At 42.2% G+C, this 17,027-nt stretch overlaps 1 protein-coding gene across 1 annotated transcript; it reads right to left on the reverse strand.

The window, feature by feature from the left end:
• Positions 1-409: 409 nt before the first annotated feature.
• Positions 410-904, reverse strand: LOC132376367 (ferritin light chain-like). The gene is given in 1 exon segment (XM_059942048.1): positions 410-904. A coding segment is annotated over 1 exon segment (462 nt). The 5' UTR covers positions 872-904.
• Positions 905-17,027: the final 16,123 nt, after the last annotated feature.

Raw genomic sequence — 17,027 nt, forward strand, 5'->3', positions numbered from 1 at the left:
AAAAGCTGCCTAGGGCTTCCCTGGTGGCACAGTGGTTAAGAATCTGCCTGCCAATGCAGAGGACACAGGTTCGAGCCCTGGTCCGGGAAGATCCCACATGCCACAGAGCAGCTTAAGCCCGTGCACCACAGCTACTGAGCCTGCGCACCTAGAGCCCGTGCTCCACAACAGGAGAAGCCACCGCAATGAGAAGCCCGCGCACTGCAACGAAGAGCAGCCCCCGCTTGCTGCAACTAGAGAAAGCCCATGAGCAGCGATGAAGACCCAATGCAGCCAAAAATAAATCAAATAAATTAAAAAAAAAAAAAAAAAAAAAAAAAAAAGCTGCCTAGTGGCTGCAGAGAGGGGCTTCAGGCAGAAGCCCTGACACCAGAGGGGCTCCTCAAAGGCTGCTGGGCTCCGGAGGCTCCTAGTTGTGCTGGAGGGTGAGCCTTTCGAAGAGAGACTCGCCCAGGCCAGCCTGGGGACCAGCCAGCCTGTGGAGATTGGGCAGGTGGTCACCCATCTTCTTGATGAGTTTCACCTGCTCATCCAGGAAGTGGCTCTCCAGGAAGTCACAGAGGTGGGGGTCTGCATGGGCAGAACCCAGAGCACGCAGATCCAAAAGTGCCTGGGTCTGGTTCTTTCCCATGAGAGTGGTGGCTTCCATTGTGTCCTGGGTTTTACCCGCCTCATCTTGGTGAGTATTCTACAAGTCCTGGAAGAGGGCGCGACCATCGCACTGGTTTTGCATTTTTAAGAGGTGCTGTGCACCCTCGCGCTTCTCCTCGGCCAGTTCGTGGAAACAGTGGTCCACGCCCTCCAGAGCCACATCGTCGCCATGGAAATAGAAGCCCAGAGAGAGGTAGGTGTGGGAGTCCCACAGATGCATGTTGACCGGGCAGTTGCTGACGGCCTCCACCTTGGTAGAACAGTTCTTTTTTTTTTTTAATTAGGGTATAGTTGTTTTACAATGTTGTGTTAGTTTCTACTGTACAGTGAAGTGGAGTTCCCTGTGTCAGTAGAACAATTCTGATGAATCTGGGAGCTCATAGTTGATCGGTAATAAGGAGCTAAGCTCAAAAAATGGTGTTGGCTCGTCCCGGAGGCCAAGGATAGCTGAGTGGCTGATTCCAAAGGCTGCGACTGGAAAAAAAAGGTTGGAGGCTGGTGGGAGGCTGGAGCAAGGGGCGTCCCTGGGTCTGTTCTGTCCAAACACTGTCAAAGCAAGAGACAGATCTGCGGGACAGTGGAGCACACTGCCTGGATCTCATTCTTTTTTTTTTTTTTAATTTATTTTATTTATTTTTATTTTTGGCTGCGTTGGGTCTTCGTTGCGGTGCGCGGGCTTCTCATTGCAGTGGCTTCTCCTATTGTGGAGCACGGCGTGCGGGCTTCAGTAGTTGTGGTGCACGGGCCCAGCCACTCCGCGGCATGTGGAATCTGCCCGGGCCAGGGCTCGAACCCGTGTCCCCTTAACTGGCAGGCGGATTCTTAACCACTGCGCTACCAGGGAAGCCCTGGACCTCATTCTTGACTCTTCCCTCGTGCTCACCTCCTCCAAGTAATCACCCAGTTCCTTCAGCTCAGCCTTACAAAGGTCTATTGAATCTCTTCTCTCCACCTCCCCTCCACTCTCCTGGTCTAGGCCACCTTCTCCTCGTATCTGAATCTCAGTGGCCTCTTAACTAGTATCCCTCTGCCTCGGCCATCCATCCATTCCATGCTGCACACAAGACCCAGAGTGACCATCTAAACCTCACTTCTGACCACATCACTTTCTTGCTTGACACCTTCGTAGGTTTCCATTACAGGTATCAGTCAGACTTCTCAAAAAAGTTTGCAAGACCCTGCCTGCCCAGTCCAGACCCCCTTCTCCAGCCTTGGTTCATTCTCCCTCAACAGCGCTGGACCAGTAGCACATGCCTTTCTTTATCAGCCATTTTCTGAGTTAAATTATAATTTTCTTTCATTCAACAGTTATTGATAGGGTATCTATTATATGCCAGACCTTGTGCTAGTAAAATAGCACAAAGACAGACACTGAAGATGGAAGGATTTTAATATCTAAAAATAATAGAAAATAAACTAGTTTTAGATAGGCCCTGTAGATGTTAGTTTTTGTAACCACAGCTGTATAGGATCTTACCACTCTCCAGCAAACACCATGGAGAGTCATAACAAGCATCTGAAAAGTTGAGTTGTTCTACCAAGAGCAGATCAATAGCTATATTTAATGTATTATTAATTTACTGTAACTAAATACAAGAGGTAGGCTGTGAAAGTAGAAATGTTTATTGAAGTAGTGCCTTTCCCTGTAATTAAGAGAAGAGGTGAATTATCTTAAAAATGTGTTTTAAGTGTTACTTTAATGTTCAGACTTTTCTAACTTAATCCATATATGAAGTCAATATCATTTCCAAAATTAGATTTAATAAAAAGTTTATTAAAAATATTTTTTTAACATCTTTTTTGGAGTATAATTGCTCTACAGTGGTGTGTTAGTTTCTGCTTTATAACAAAGTGAATCAGCTATACATATACATATATCCCCATATCTCTTCCCTCTTGCCTCTCCCTCACACCCTCCCTATCCCACCCCTCTAGGTGGTCACAAAGCACCAAGCTGATCTCCCTGTGCTATGCGGCTGCTTCCCACTAGCTATCTATTTTACATTTGGTAGTGTGTATATGTCCATGCCACTCTCTCACTTTGTCCCAGCTTCCCCTTCCCCCTCTCCGTGTCCTCAAGTCCATTCTCTACGTCTGCGTCTTTATTCCTGTCCTGCCCCTAGGTTCTTCAGAACCATTTTTTAAAAGTTTATTTTACTGTTACTCCTCTTTTCCATCTGTTTGTACCAGGAACTCTGAGTGCTGTCCAAGGTAGATGTTTATATTCTCTTACTAAATTGATATGAAGAACAGTGGAAGATGTGAAGAGAATCTGATGGTAGGAAATAGGGCTAATGCAGAGCTTTTTAAAAAGTCATTTAGAATTTTGAAAGGTTGGATGATTTTTTATTTTTTTATTTTTTTTATTTTTTTAAATTTTTGGCTGTGTTGGGTCTTCGTTTCTGTGCGAGGGTTTTCTCTAGTTGTGGCAAGCGGGGGCCACTCTTCATCGCGGTGTGCGGGCCTCTCACTATCGCGGCCTCTTGTTGCGGAGCACAGGCTCCAGACGCTCAGGCTCAGTAGTTGTGGCTCACGGGCCTAGTTGCTCCGCGGCATGTGGGATCTTCCCAGACCAGGGCTTGAACCCGTGTCCCCTGCATTAGCAGGCAGATTCTCAACCACTGCGCCACCAGGGAAGCCCCCTGGATGATTTTTTTTAGTGAGGTTTTTTTTTTTTTTTTCCCGGCTGCACCATGTGGCATGTGGAACTCCCTGACCAGGGTTTGAACCTGTGCCCCCTGCAGTGAAAGTGTGGAGTCCTAACCACTGGACCAACAGGGAAGTCCGGATGATATTTTTAAAGGTGTCAAATTTGGCCTGGCAGGTGCTCCAGAAGATCTACCTTTATCAAAAATTCAAGTTCAGTTCAGGCAGGGATTATATTTCAGTTGTACCGTCAGTATCTTTGCAGTTTTTTATAATTGTCAGGGTAAAGTGAAAATATAGGCTTTAATGGTCCCTATTATCATTTTAAAAATACTTCAGATTATGTCATGTTATTCCAAGGAGCAATTCAATTTCATGAAAACAAATAAATTTAGGGAATTCCCTGGCGGTCCAGTGGTTGGGACTCCGAGTTCTCACTGCAGAGGGCCCAGGTTTGATCCCTGGTCTGGGAACTAAGATCCCACAAGCCATGTGGGGTGGCCAAAAAAAAAAAAAAAACAAATAAATTTAAATTTATATTGTATATAAAATAAGTAAAATGATTAAAAATAAGTGAATAAAAAAAACAAGTAAATAAAAAAAAATCCAAAACAAGATCTTTAATCCAGTACATACCAGTCAATAGTCTTTCTTTATAGAATGTTACATTTTTTAGCTTCAATAAATGATTTACACTTAAAGCTGAGATGCAGTCTGGTCCTCGGTATTCAGTATTGAAAAGGCAAACAATCTTAAAAAGCAGAATGGGGGGCGGTGGGATGAATTTGGGAGATTGGGATTGACATATATACACTATTTATTTTTCCCTCAAAAATTTCAATTTATTTTTAGATAACACTTGTGGAAAAAAAGATAGACAAGAATATTCACTTTTTATGGTCAGTGTTTTATTTTGTTTTAAATTCGGGTATAGTTGTTTTACAATGTTGTGTTAGTTTCTACTGTACAGCGAAGTAGAGTTCCCTGTGCTATACAGCAGGTTCTTATTAGTTATCTATTTTATGCGTATTAGTGTACATATGGGGATTGACATATGTACACTACTGATACTATGTATAAAATAGATAACTAATGAGAACCTGCTGTATAGCATAGGGAACTCTACTCAATACTCTGTGGTGACCTAAATGGGAAGGAAATCCTAAAAAGAGGGGGTAATGTATACGTATTGCTGACTCACTTTGCTGTACAGCAGAAACTAATATAACATTATAAAGCAACTATACGCCAATAAAAATTTAAAAAAACGAAACAAAACAGAATGACCATGTGAACTCATACCCAAAGCAATGTTTGAATGGATGCTTAAAACTGCCCTGGGACAGAACTGCAGGAGTCAACCCTTTATGAAGTCCATTTTTAAATTTTTGTTGTGAGTCACAATAAATACAATTCACAATGCAAACTATTATACCCTCATGCTTACAAATATTACTTTAAAAAAAAATCTCATGAATTACTATTCTTTCTACATGCAATGCATTCTAGTATTTTTCTCTTTCATTTCCTTTATAAAAAAATCTCACAATCCACTGATGGGTCATGACCTGCAATTTGTAAGCACTGCTAGAGGGAACCCACTGACCAGATCAGAGATACCTGAGGATTTTTTTTCTAACCTAAAAGATTTTCCTGCTCTCTGTGTTAATTTTAAGATCTTACCAAACAGGGAAATTCTGAGGAAGCTCTTGAATTTTTCTTTCATTTGATCAGGGCTTTCTGCTGTGTTGACCAGAGCAGTTTCACTTTTCACTGCCATCCCTTGGATGTTTTTGTATGTTGGGTTGTCGTCTGGGGGCTGCAGTCTCTAGAGGATCATCTTTTACTATAGACTCTATCCTTGACTATAATAAATAATTAACTTGGAGTTTAGTGATTCATGAGTTCATATTTAACTTCTAAGGGGTCCTTTTTTGATTCAGATGACATCGGTCTTATCCAGCATCAAGAATCCATGAGTTTTGCCCTTTTGTGCTCTTTTGACACTCCCAAGAACCAGGTGGACAAGGCCCTTTCCCATGAAAGGGACCTGATCTAGCTCCCTCCACTCAGGATGGGGGTGGGGGAAGGGGAACATTAACTAGTGTCCAGCTGCCTAAGGCCTTGACCTCCCTGCTTTCTTAATCTGTACTAATAAGCTGCTGGGGCAAGGGGGATCTTTCTAGTCCCCTAGAACTGAGAGTCAGAATACTAAGGCCCTTTCCCTGAATGGCCAAGTACAGTAGAGCAGTTAAGACCTAGGCTCTCCCATGCTAACCCTCCTCATCACTGTGGAGAATTCCATTCCTATAAGCTATTTCTGTTTGCTTCCAGTTGCCATGATTGCCTAAGTCCCTTTGGCTGCTGCCAATTCTCTCTGCCTCTGGCCGGTGGATAGCTCACCCCTGCAGTGTTCCAACTTCACCAACTAGATAGTAACCAGGAACTAACTCCAGACTCTCCCAGACCCCTATAAGGCGGTCTTGGTAACAGGCTTTCACTGCCCCTCCATGGGAAGCAACCAGTAAAGGCGCTGACAGGGAGAGACCAGGCCTGGATGTCTTTCCATATTGGCGGAAGAGGAAGGAAGTCAGGTTTATAATGTACAAGAAATACAGCCACCAATTCACGTTATACTGTTTCATTTAATGCTCCAGGCCAGTGTTTCTCAAAGTTACTTGATCTTAAGCATCATCTAGGGTGCTTAAAGATGCAAATTCCCATCTCTACCCCAGTCTTCTGGAATGGGAATCTCTGGGCAGAGGTCTGTCTGGGAATCTGTATTTTAAAACAAGCACCTAGGCAATTCTTACAGTTTGGGAGACATTGTTTGGCCTGTAGTTGTTGGCAATGAATCTTTATTGTGGCTATAGTTATGTGGAGCTACACATGTGATATAATTGTATAGAACTACATACACACAAACACAAATCAGTACTTGTATAACTGGTGAAGTCTGAGTAAGTTCTATGCATTGTACCAATGTCAATTTCCTGATTTTGACATTGTATTATATATATGTAAGATCTTAACATGGGGGAGGCTTCACGAAGGATGTTTGGGACCTTCCTGTATATTCTTTTGTTGTTTCCTGTGCATTTATAATGCTTCCAAAATTTAAAAAAAAATTTAAGTAAAAAAAAAAAAAAAAGGGACTAGGAAGAGAAATGGTGAAGGAGTAGGATTGGAATCACCTGGAGGAGCTTTTGTCGCTCCTCCATAAACGTACACACACACGGACACATATGTACACACACACATATGCCTCAAGCATTGGTGTCCTTTTCCAACTTGATTTATGTAGCTTTCAAAGTCTACATTAGTTCATCTGCAATTTGAATGTAGAACTTTTATGGATGTAAATGAAACAATTTAAAAGTTTATTTAAACCATCTATTCATTTAGGTATTTAAATACTTGCATTTAATATCAAAAATTATACAAAATGGTATTAATTTAGAAAAGTTACTTTTTCTTCACTCAAATAATTTTAGTCAAATTCTTCACAGGGATCTTCTACAGCAGGGTCTCTCTCATCACTGGAACAACATTTTGAGTCATCTAACAGTTCCCTTCTAGTTATTTAAGATAGAACAGGTTTTGAATTGAGTAGGATGCTGTCAGTGGAGATTTTACTGCATCTCAGGAACCATTTGTTAAACCTTGGGACAAGTGGTTTTTTTTCCCTTGCATATTCACAATCTCCACAAATAGGTCTTGTATTCCTCTTTCTAATACCTTTGTAAGAAGCTTACTAATTATGATCTCCAATGCTTGTTCTCCGTGGTCATAACCTCAGGAATAATTAATAAATGTTTTCACCGTTTCCCCCGGATTTTGCTAGCTGACCTTTATAAGATAGAAAACTGCCATCACTTGAGGTCCTTTCAAGAGATAGTGTCTTCCTGAAGAGTACTTTGTTCAAAAAGGACAAAGTAAAGAAAAAAATATAAAGCAGCTCTCTTTCCTGAAGAACAGTATTTTGGGGAAAAATTTGCTTTCTATCCTGGCATGTATGGTGTATACTTCCATTCAAGAACATCTGCACCTAAAGCCCACTTCAACTTCTGGGGAAGTCAGACTGGCCCAGCTATTTTTTCACAAGATGCCATAAGGCAGACGGAGTATGGCATACCTGCATCTTTCTGGTTATTTTGTACTAAAAGAATACATCGTGGGGAAGGCCAGGACCACTTTTTAGAAGTGGACGACTTGGTTATGATTCAAAATTTGCCTATAATTGTAACATGAATTTTAATGGGAAGCAGGTAGGGTTGTTTGTTCTAAAGACGTTAATAATATTGTCTAAATGCTCTGTGGCTGCAGAATTACTCTGAGTCCCATAATTCCTGTGCACCCTGAGCATTGTGTGTGTGTTGCACATCTATGAACTATTATTTTTTGAAACTTTGTGGATGCTATAGTGGTAAATAAAATACAAGTTTGCTTAAAAGTATTGAACTCATAGTATTTTTTGTCGTTTTGCAATTTCCCAATAAATAGAAACCAAAACTTCTGTGAAGGTCGGGTGCAGAGTTCTAAGCTATTCTGGCTGGTTTGTGGCTGACCGAGTGTCATCCATCAGCAAGTGGCTAAAAGGGGTCCAGAGAATGACAAATCGGGGTGACAGGATATGGGGACACAAGAAAAAAAGGCACAGAGTGGCAGAGGGACAGTGCCTGAAGAGTTATTAGGAGAGGACTCGGTGCGAGAGAGAAGACGCAGCTGTGTAGGACTCTCTTCTGGCCCATCATGAAGTACCTTTCTTTCACCCATGAACACCAGTTTTATCTTAGTTGCAGGTGTTTCCTTTAGAGCTAAGTTTAGCAAATGAAAGATCTCATGTCAAACTCATTGGTTCATCAGAACTAAGGAGTAAGGAATATAATGAGTATTGTCATTTCTGTTGCTAATTTTAAAAGCACCTTTATTTTGAAAAAAAAAAAACCAAAGAAATGCAATCCATGCAAATAAAGCAAAAGCACAATACTAAGCAGTTTTCCTTTTTCTCATCCCTACTACCAAGAGCTGTAATTTGGGAGGAGATGTCAGATAATTCAAAGCTATGGTAGCAAATTAGGTTTCCAAGAAAAGACATCATTTTTAAGAAAGCCACAATAAAAATCATTTTAATAATGTTGCAAACAACTATTAAGTACTGTGTTTAGAAAATGCTTCTTTGCTTATTAACGGGGAAAATCTTTTAAAATGAGGCACGGGTCATCTGGTGGAAGAAATCCACTGCACTAGTATTGTAAGCACTCCACTGGTTTCAAGTATACTCACTTGATATCTCTCCATAATATTTTTTCTGGAATATAGTATTAGAAAATTGTTCAAATAGAATGAGCAGGGAAGACATTATCTCGACTATAGCAGAAATTGAGAAAGAAGAAATGAAGAGGCAGTTTCTCTCCTGGATCTCTCAGCTGGCCACCAGATGGTAGACAAAAGCAAAGCTATTAGACCTGCAATGCAGTAAGGCGAGGCATGAAAAAAACAAAGAACTCCTTCCTGATGGACATTTTTGTTTAGGTAACCAGAGTTTAAACTTGTGCCCCTGATAATAACCAACATCTCCTAACATTAATACCAGCCAGCAAATTAGTACCGTTTTTCTCATTAACCATTACGAAGGGGAAATCTTGGGGGGAAAAAAAAACAGTAGGAAAAACTATGGCAGCTTTATTTTTGTTTTTTTTTAATGAAAAATCAAAACCTCATGAAATATTCTAAGTAATTAATATTTACAATAAAGTCCATACATGGCTTTCCGAGGTGTTTTTTATTTTGAATTATACTCTAGGAAGACACTGATATAAAATTTATCAATTCAAACTGTTAAAAAAACAGAATTCAACTGAGTTAAAGATCTAATTGTGGGGCTTCCCTGGTGGCGCAGTGGTTAAGAATCCACCTGCCAATGCAGGGGACAAGGGTTCGAGCCCTGGTCCGGGAAGATCCCACATGCCGTGGAGCAACTAAGCCCGTGCGCCACAACTACTGAAGCCTGCACACCTAGAGCCCATGCTCCACAACCAGAGAAGCCACTGAAATGAGAAACCTGCCCACCGCAGCAAAAGAGTAGCCCCCGCTCGCTGCAACTAGAGAAAGCCCGCGCACAGCAATAATGACCGAACGCAGCCAAAAATAAATAAATAAAATGAAAAAAATTTAAAAAAAAAGATCTAATTGGCTTTATTGAAGGATTCATGAACCAGGCAGCATCCCATCTAACAAATAAAATGGAGTTCCAAGGAGTTGTGCAAGATGGAAGGCTTTTATAGGCAGAAAGGGGAAAAGAGTGGGTTGTTTCAGTTTTAGATAACCTACCTACTGGGATGGCAGGGGGCTATGTGGAAGATTACCTCATTGGTGCTGACCAGAAAATTCGACTGACCAGTGCAGAATGCATTCCTGAAAGAGGTCATAACTACAATTAGATTGGGTATTGAGTCTTGATTTGCTGACATGGGGCTTAACACAAGTGACTCCATTTTGGGCCTGTCATTTCCTTTTTAACAACATAAGTCAGGGACTTCTCCAGTGGTCCAGTGGTTAAGATTCTGTGCTTCTACTGCAGGGGGCACGGGTTTGATCCCTGGTCAGGGAACTAAGATCCCACATGTCTCATGGTGTGGCAAAACAAACAAACAAACAAACAAAAAACAAGTCATTAATAGCTCTGTGGCTTGCAAAACAAGTAATCCAGTTAGCTTATGCAGATATTTTTAGTATAAAAAAAGTATAAACAATAGAATTTCAACCCTAATAACATACCTATGCTTTCTAAACAAAGGCTAAAGGTAAATACACTAAAATGTTAATCATGGCCATTTCTGAGTAGTAGAACTATAGGAGATTTGTATTTTGTTTGTATTCTAAATATTAAACAACAATCATGTATTACTTTTGTGCTCAAGAAAAAAAATCATTAAAAGAAATAACACTTTTAAATGTGGAAGAATAAATATTTTAAAACACGACCCTGCGGGGCCCTCCCAGGCACAAAAGCCTTCCTGTGTCCCCAGTTTCTTGTTTGTAGGAAAGGGGCTTCAGCCCCCTAGACTTTCCACGAATTCCAAAGGGCAGATTCAAACAGTTACTGATCGGGGAAGTGATGGAATGCAGAAACGAAGGAAAAGCACTCAAGAAACAATAGTACAGCGAGAAAGCTGAGTCCTAGTTCCTCCTCAAGAGATATACGTAGAGTCCTTCTATAGGAACTAAGGCCCCCATCCAGGCAGAGGATGGTAACTTCAGGCTGAGCACAAGGTCCCTGGAGCACCACCCTCTTACCTTGCCAGCAACCATCAGAAGAAAGTCACACCCTGCAGCCCTAAAATTCTCCCCGGAGAACAACCCGGAGAACTATCCCATCCGAGAATTCAGGTTTTTTGAGTATGAGCCACTCATTCTCTTTGCTTGGTTGGCCCTTGCAGCAAATCGTTCTCTGCTCCAAACTCCGACGTTTTGGTTTGTTTGGCCTCACTGTGTGTTTGGCACACGAACTTGCCATCGACAGCAGTTCAAGAATAGCATTGAGGTTGGGAGATTAGGTTTGACATAAATACACTACCATGTGTAAAATAGATAGCTAGTGGGAACCTGCTGTATAGAATAGGGAGCTCAGCTCGGTGCTCTCTGACGACCTAGCTGGGTGGTGATGGGAGGTGGGGATGGGAGGGAGGTCCAAGAAGGAGGGGATATAGGTATACATATAGCTGATTCACTTCATTGTACAGCAGAAACTAACACAACATTGTAAAGCAATTATACTCCAATAAAAAAAAAATAGCACTGAGGTTCTAAGAAGCATGTCCCTCTTTTCAAATGGTAGGGAAGAAAGGCCTTATATAACACAAGACAGCCTGATTCCTTTTTAGTGCAGTGAAAACAATCCCGGTTTCAGAGTTGGAAGACCTGGACTTGAATCAGGGTTCTTCAACTTTCTAGATAAGTAGCTTTGAATAAGTCAATGAAACTTTAAGAAACTCTGTAAATTGGATTTCAAAGTATTCAAATCAAATCAAGAAATTAATAAAAATCTAGAAATTTTCCATTCATCAATATGATAAAAAAAATAGTATGTCAGAAATATATGTCAACTGAAAAAATTGCACAATCTAGAAGTTAAGAATTATGTTTTATTCGGTGGCCTTACCGAGGACTCTAGCCCAGGATGACTCTAGCCTGAGATGCCGCCTCTCAGATATCTCTGAGGAAGTGTTCCAAAGAGGTAAGAGAGGAGCCAGGATATATAGGAGTTTTTGCTGGGGGTGGGGGGGAACATGTAAAAAACATGTAGTTGAACATGAAAAGATTACTGTTAATCACAAAAAACCACATATCTCAAGTTAATGATTTTAGTGCTTTTCTACCTATGGGAAGATGCAAGAGTCTGGACTCTTTGAAATTATTCTTCTTAACTCTCTAGGGCCATTATCCTGTTTTTCTTCATCCTGAATTCCCCTCAGGGTGCACTTTTAGGGGGCAATTGCGGTAGCTGATGGCTTGATGGCTACAACATTTGTTGTTTACAAAATGGCCGGCAACATTGTTTACTGAAATGGCAGGCAAACATTCTTTGTTTCCTGAAATGGCAGGCAATATTTTTTTGGTCCACAGATAAGAACTTGTATTGATAGCTGAAAAAACTGAGAATTTAAGTAAATTCCTTGATTTCTCTGAGACCTCAGTTGTTTTCATCTGTAAAATGGGTATAATCTGTGCCACTGCCAGTGAAACCGCACAACTCAGATTGGGACTTGAACCCAGACAAAACTCAGATGGGACTTAAAACCACTGTCTTTTAATTGAGATCACACACCTGGTCTCAGGACTTAATGAAGCTCAGATTCTTCATTCTCAACACAGAAAGAATTCAGTGAGAGACAAAGTGATAGGTAAGAAGTGGATTTATTTAGAGAGATATGCATTCCATAGACAGAATGTGGTCCATCTCAAAAGGCAAGAACTGCCCTGAGAGAAACACACTCCACAGACAGAGTGTGGGCCATCTCAGAAAGCAAGAATCCCCGAAATATGGGGTGGTTAGTTTTTATGGGCTGGTAATTTCATAGGCCAGCAAGTGGGAGGATTATTCCAACTATTTTGAGGAAGGGGTGGAGATTTCCAGGAATTGGGCCACCGCCCACTTTTTGACCTTTTATGGTTAGCCTCAGAACTGTCATGGCACTGGTGGGTGTGTCATTTAGCATATGCTAATGTATTACAATGAACATATAATAAGGCTCAAGGTCCACTGGAAGTCGAATCTGAATCTTCTGCCCTCTTGGACCTAGTTGGTTCTAAACAGCTTTTTTTTTTTTTTAGTTAATTAATTAATTAATTTGGCTGCACTGGGTCTTAGTTGTGGCACGTGGGATCTTCGTTGCGGTGTGCGGGATCTTTAGTTGTGGCATGAAGGATCTTTAGTTGTGGCATCCGGGCTCTTAGTTGCAGCATGCGGGATCTAGTTCCCTGACCGGGGATTGAACCTGGGCCCCCTGCACTGGGAGCGTGGAGTCAACCACTGGACCACCAGGGAAGTACCAGTTCTAACCAGCTTTTGTCATATCCTCAACGGCTATGTTATTCTTTTAAAGGTTGTGCCCTGCTTCCTTTCCTCCTGTCTCATAAGTGATCCTGATAAAAATATAAGCAGTTTTTGGATAAATTTAATGTTTTGGAGAAACTAGGTCCCCTCCCACAGTCAAGAATCTAGTGACCTTTAAATAGAATTACTCTTCTTTTGGCATCTAAATACTGTTGGGGAGGAAGAAATTTTCTTCTACCCTTCCAAGTTCTCCTGGCTCATCTAAGAATTACATTGACATGAGATAGATAACAGGGGAAAATGAAAGTTTAAAAACATATATACATGGGAGAGAACCAGAAAAACTGAGTAACGCACCAAAATGGTGAAAGCTTCACCTTAAATACAGCCTTAGCTAAAGACAAAAGAGGATGTTGAGGGTAGGGAGGGTCAGTTATGGGAGGTTACCAGGAAAAGCATAGTAAACAAGGGTAAGGTTGTTATGTGGATTTAAGTCATTGCCTTCTCCATGATAGTTTCTAGAGATTTAGTCATGCTCCTCCTCCAGGTACAGAGAGGGAAGACATCCTTACAAATGGAGATTTCCCTTACAAATATAAATGTTTCTTACACAAAGGTAACTCCTACTTGGTTTACAGAGTTTTCCCCATGTCTACTGTTTCCTAGAAAATAGCCAGCTTAAAATAATATTCCAAAGAGACACCTTTTGGGGTGGAAAATTCTACTCCCCTCCAATACTCTTCTCTGTAAATGTCTTTGCCGAGAGGAATCTTTGAATTGTTTTGCTTGAGGTCTTAGCTCCTGCAGCAAGATTGTAATAAACTTTAACATGTGCCCATAACCAAATTGTCAGAATAGATTTTCAGTTTGTTTTTAATCAGGAAAGGAGAGGCTATAAATCCTACTGAGCCAGACTTATGGGGAGAAGTGCCTCAAGGAGTAGACTAGGTGGTGGTGTTGCAGGGAAGAGAGTGGGGCGCAAGAGGATGGTCACGTCCCAGGTCTCAGGCGAGTCCCTGCGATGGCCGCCAAGTGTGGACTCTGGGCTTTCCGCAGGAAAGAATTCAAGAGCGAGCCATAGTAAAGTAAAAGAAGGTTTATTCAGGGAGAAACACACTCCACAGACAGAGTATGGGCCATCTCAGAAGGCAAGAGAGGTGCCAGGGTAGAGGGTTGTCGGTTTTTATAGGGGTGGGTAATTTCATAGGCTAATGAGTGGGAGGATCATTCCAACTATTTTGGGGAAGGGGTGAGGATTTCCAGGAATTGGGTCACCGCCCATTTTTTGGCCGTTTATTATTGGCCTTGGAACTGTCATGGCGCTTGTGGGTGTGTCGTTTAGCTTGCTGATGTGTCACACTGAGCGTATACTGAGGCTCAAGGTCTAGTGGAAGTCAGTTGTCTGCCATCTTGGACTTAGTTGGTTCTAACCAGTTTATGTCCTCAGTGGCTGTCATTTTTTTAAAAGTTGTGCCCTGCCCCTTCCTGCCTCAGTGGTGACTTATAAAATGAAAGAGAAGCACTTCCCTGGTGGTGCAGTGGTTAAGAATCCACCTGCCAACAAAGGGGACCCGGGTTCAAGCCCTGGTCCAGGAAGATCCCACATGCCACAGAGCAGCTAAGCCTGTGCGCCACAACTACTGAGCCCTCATGCCACAACTACTGAAGCCCGTGCACCTAGAGCCCGTGCTCTGCAACAAGAGAAGCCACCACAATGAGAAGCCCGTGCACCACAACAAAGACCCAACGCAGCCAAAAATAAAAATAAATAAAATAAATTTAAAAATAAATAAATAAATAAAATGAAGGAGAAGCAAAATGTCCCCATCTCTTTGTAGAGGGAGAAAAGGAGAGCTCAGAGGGCTATTGCTTCCAGAGCTTGACTGATGGACTTGGAGGCTGAATAACCAAAGGGGTTCCTAGTGCTTCCAGAATGCTGTTTCCTCAGCTATGAGGTTGAAACCCAGCAGGACTCTGTGGGGCCCTCCCAGGTACAAAAGCCTTTCTGTGTACCCTCACCACATTCTTTTTTGTAGGAAAGAGGCTTCAGCCTCCTATACTTTCCCTGAGTTCCAAAGGGCAGATTCCAGCAGTTACTAATTAGGGAAGTGAGGGAATGCAGAAACAAAGGAAAAGCAGTCAAAAATAATAGTGCAGTGATTAAAACAGAGCCTTAGTTCCTCCTCAAGGGATATACATAACAATCTGATACAGATCTTTGAGTTGTTCTGCAGGAACTAAAGCCCCCATCCAGGTGGAGGATGGCAACTACAGAGACCCCAGACTGGTGGGAGCCAGGTTAATGATTGAGATCCCAAGAACACCACCCTGTTACCTCCCCACCAACCAATCAGAAGAAAGTCACACACCCTACACCCCTCACCCCAAATGTTGCCTTTAAAAACTCCTCCCTGAAAACCATCAGGGAGTTTGGGTCTTTTGAGCACGAGCCGCCCGTTCTCCTTGCTTGGCCCTGCAATAAACATTTCTCTGCTCCAAACTTCAATGTTTTGGCTTGTTTGGCCTCACTGTGCACCCAGCGCATGAACTTGTGATCGGTAACAATAGTACCTGCTTCATAAGCCTCTCCATTGTGAGGCCTATTGCACGAATGCTGGCTTTTGCAGAGCTGTGGTACAGAGAGCATGTCAAGTGTTAGACAATTTGAAGATTCAACACAGAGAATGAGTGAATGAAGCAGCACACTGGGGTTCCGTTTTGGATGCATATATGTGCCAATCAGTTTACCAGTTTACTTTTCAGAAAATAACATCACGGAATGTTTTAAAAGATACTATCTAGTTTTATTTTTGATATCCTCCACCTCCTACCCACACCTCCTCCAAATTTCACTCTTTACAAAGGGTTGCTGATACAATTAGATATCAAGAACTCAATTCACTTTATTTTATTTTTTTAAAATAAATAAATTTATTTATTTATTTATTTGGCTGCGTTGGGTCTTCATTGCTGTGCGCGGGCTTTCTCTAGTCGCGGCGAGCGGGGGCTACTCTTCATTGCGGTGCGGGGGCTGCTCATTGTGGTGGCTTCTCTTGTGGCGGTGTGTGGGCTTCTCATTGTGGTGGCTTCTCTTGTTGCGGAGCACAGGCTCTAGGCGCGCAGGCTTCAGTAGTTGTGGCACAGGGGCTCAGTAGTTGTGGCTCGCAGGCTCTAGTGCACAGGCTCAGTAGTTGTGGCTCATGGGCTTCGTTGCTCCGCGGCATGTGGGATCTTCCTGGACCAGGGCTCGAACCTGTGTCCCCTGCATTGGCAGGTGGATTCTTCACCACTGCACCACCAGGGAAACCCTCAATTCACTTTAAATTATTTATTTATTTATTTTATTTTTGGCTGTGTTGGGTCTTCGTTTCTGTGCGAGGGCTTTCTCTAGTTGTGGCAAGCGGGGGTGCGCGGGCCTCTCACTGTCGCGGCCTTTCTTGTTGCGGAGCACAGGCTCCAGACGCGCAGGCTCAGTAGTTGTGGCTCACGGGCCTAGTTGCTCCGTGGCATGTGGGACCTTCCCAGACCAGGGCTTGAACCCGTGTCCCCTGCATTGGCAGGCGGATTCTCAACCACTGCGCCACCAGGGAAGCCCTCAATTCACTTTAGATTCTTAATTTTAGCAATAGAAAATATAGGAAGGAAAATAATTTTCCCTCTACCCTTATGAGTTCTTGGCTGAAACCCCTTGTAATACACAGATGAACAAAAGAAAAACAAGCCAAGTAACTCCCTGATTTGGCCCAAGTCACCACCTTAAATACTATCTTCAACTAAAGACAAAAGAAAGCTGTAGGGGGATTGGAGGGAGGCCAGTTATGGGAGGTTATAGGAAAAGCACTTAAACAAGGGTAAAGATTATTTTGCAGATTTGTCAGTGCCTTCTCCATTGAGACTCTCTTGTGATTTAGAGTCAACCTTCCTTCTCTTTAGAGAGAGGGAGACGCTAACAAACGTAAATTTCGCCTAGAAAAGGGTAATTTCTACTGTTTTCAGAGATTCTCTTGAGCCTGCTCTTTCTCAAAAATAATCAGCTCAAAATAATCCTTATGCCAAAGAGGCATATTTTGAAGTGGCATATTCTGCTGCCTTTCAAAAAGAAAGTTTTCTACTTTTACATAACAAAAAGAAACTTGCCCAACCTGATTAACCCTCTTCATCCCACCTAGAC

The sequence above is a fragment of the Balaenoptera ricei genome, chromosome 12 (genome assembly GCF_028023285.1).
Source record: "Balaenoptera ricei isolate mBalRic1 chromosome 12, mBalRic1.hap2, whole genome shotgun sequence".
NCBI lineage: Eukaryota > Metazoa > Chordata > Mammalia > Artiodactyla > Balaenopteridae > Balaenoptera > Balaenoptera ricei.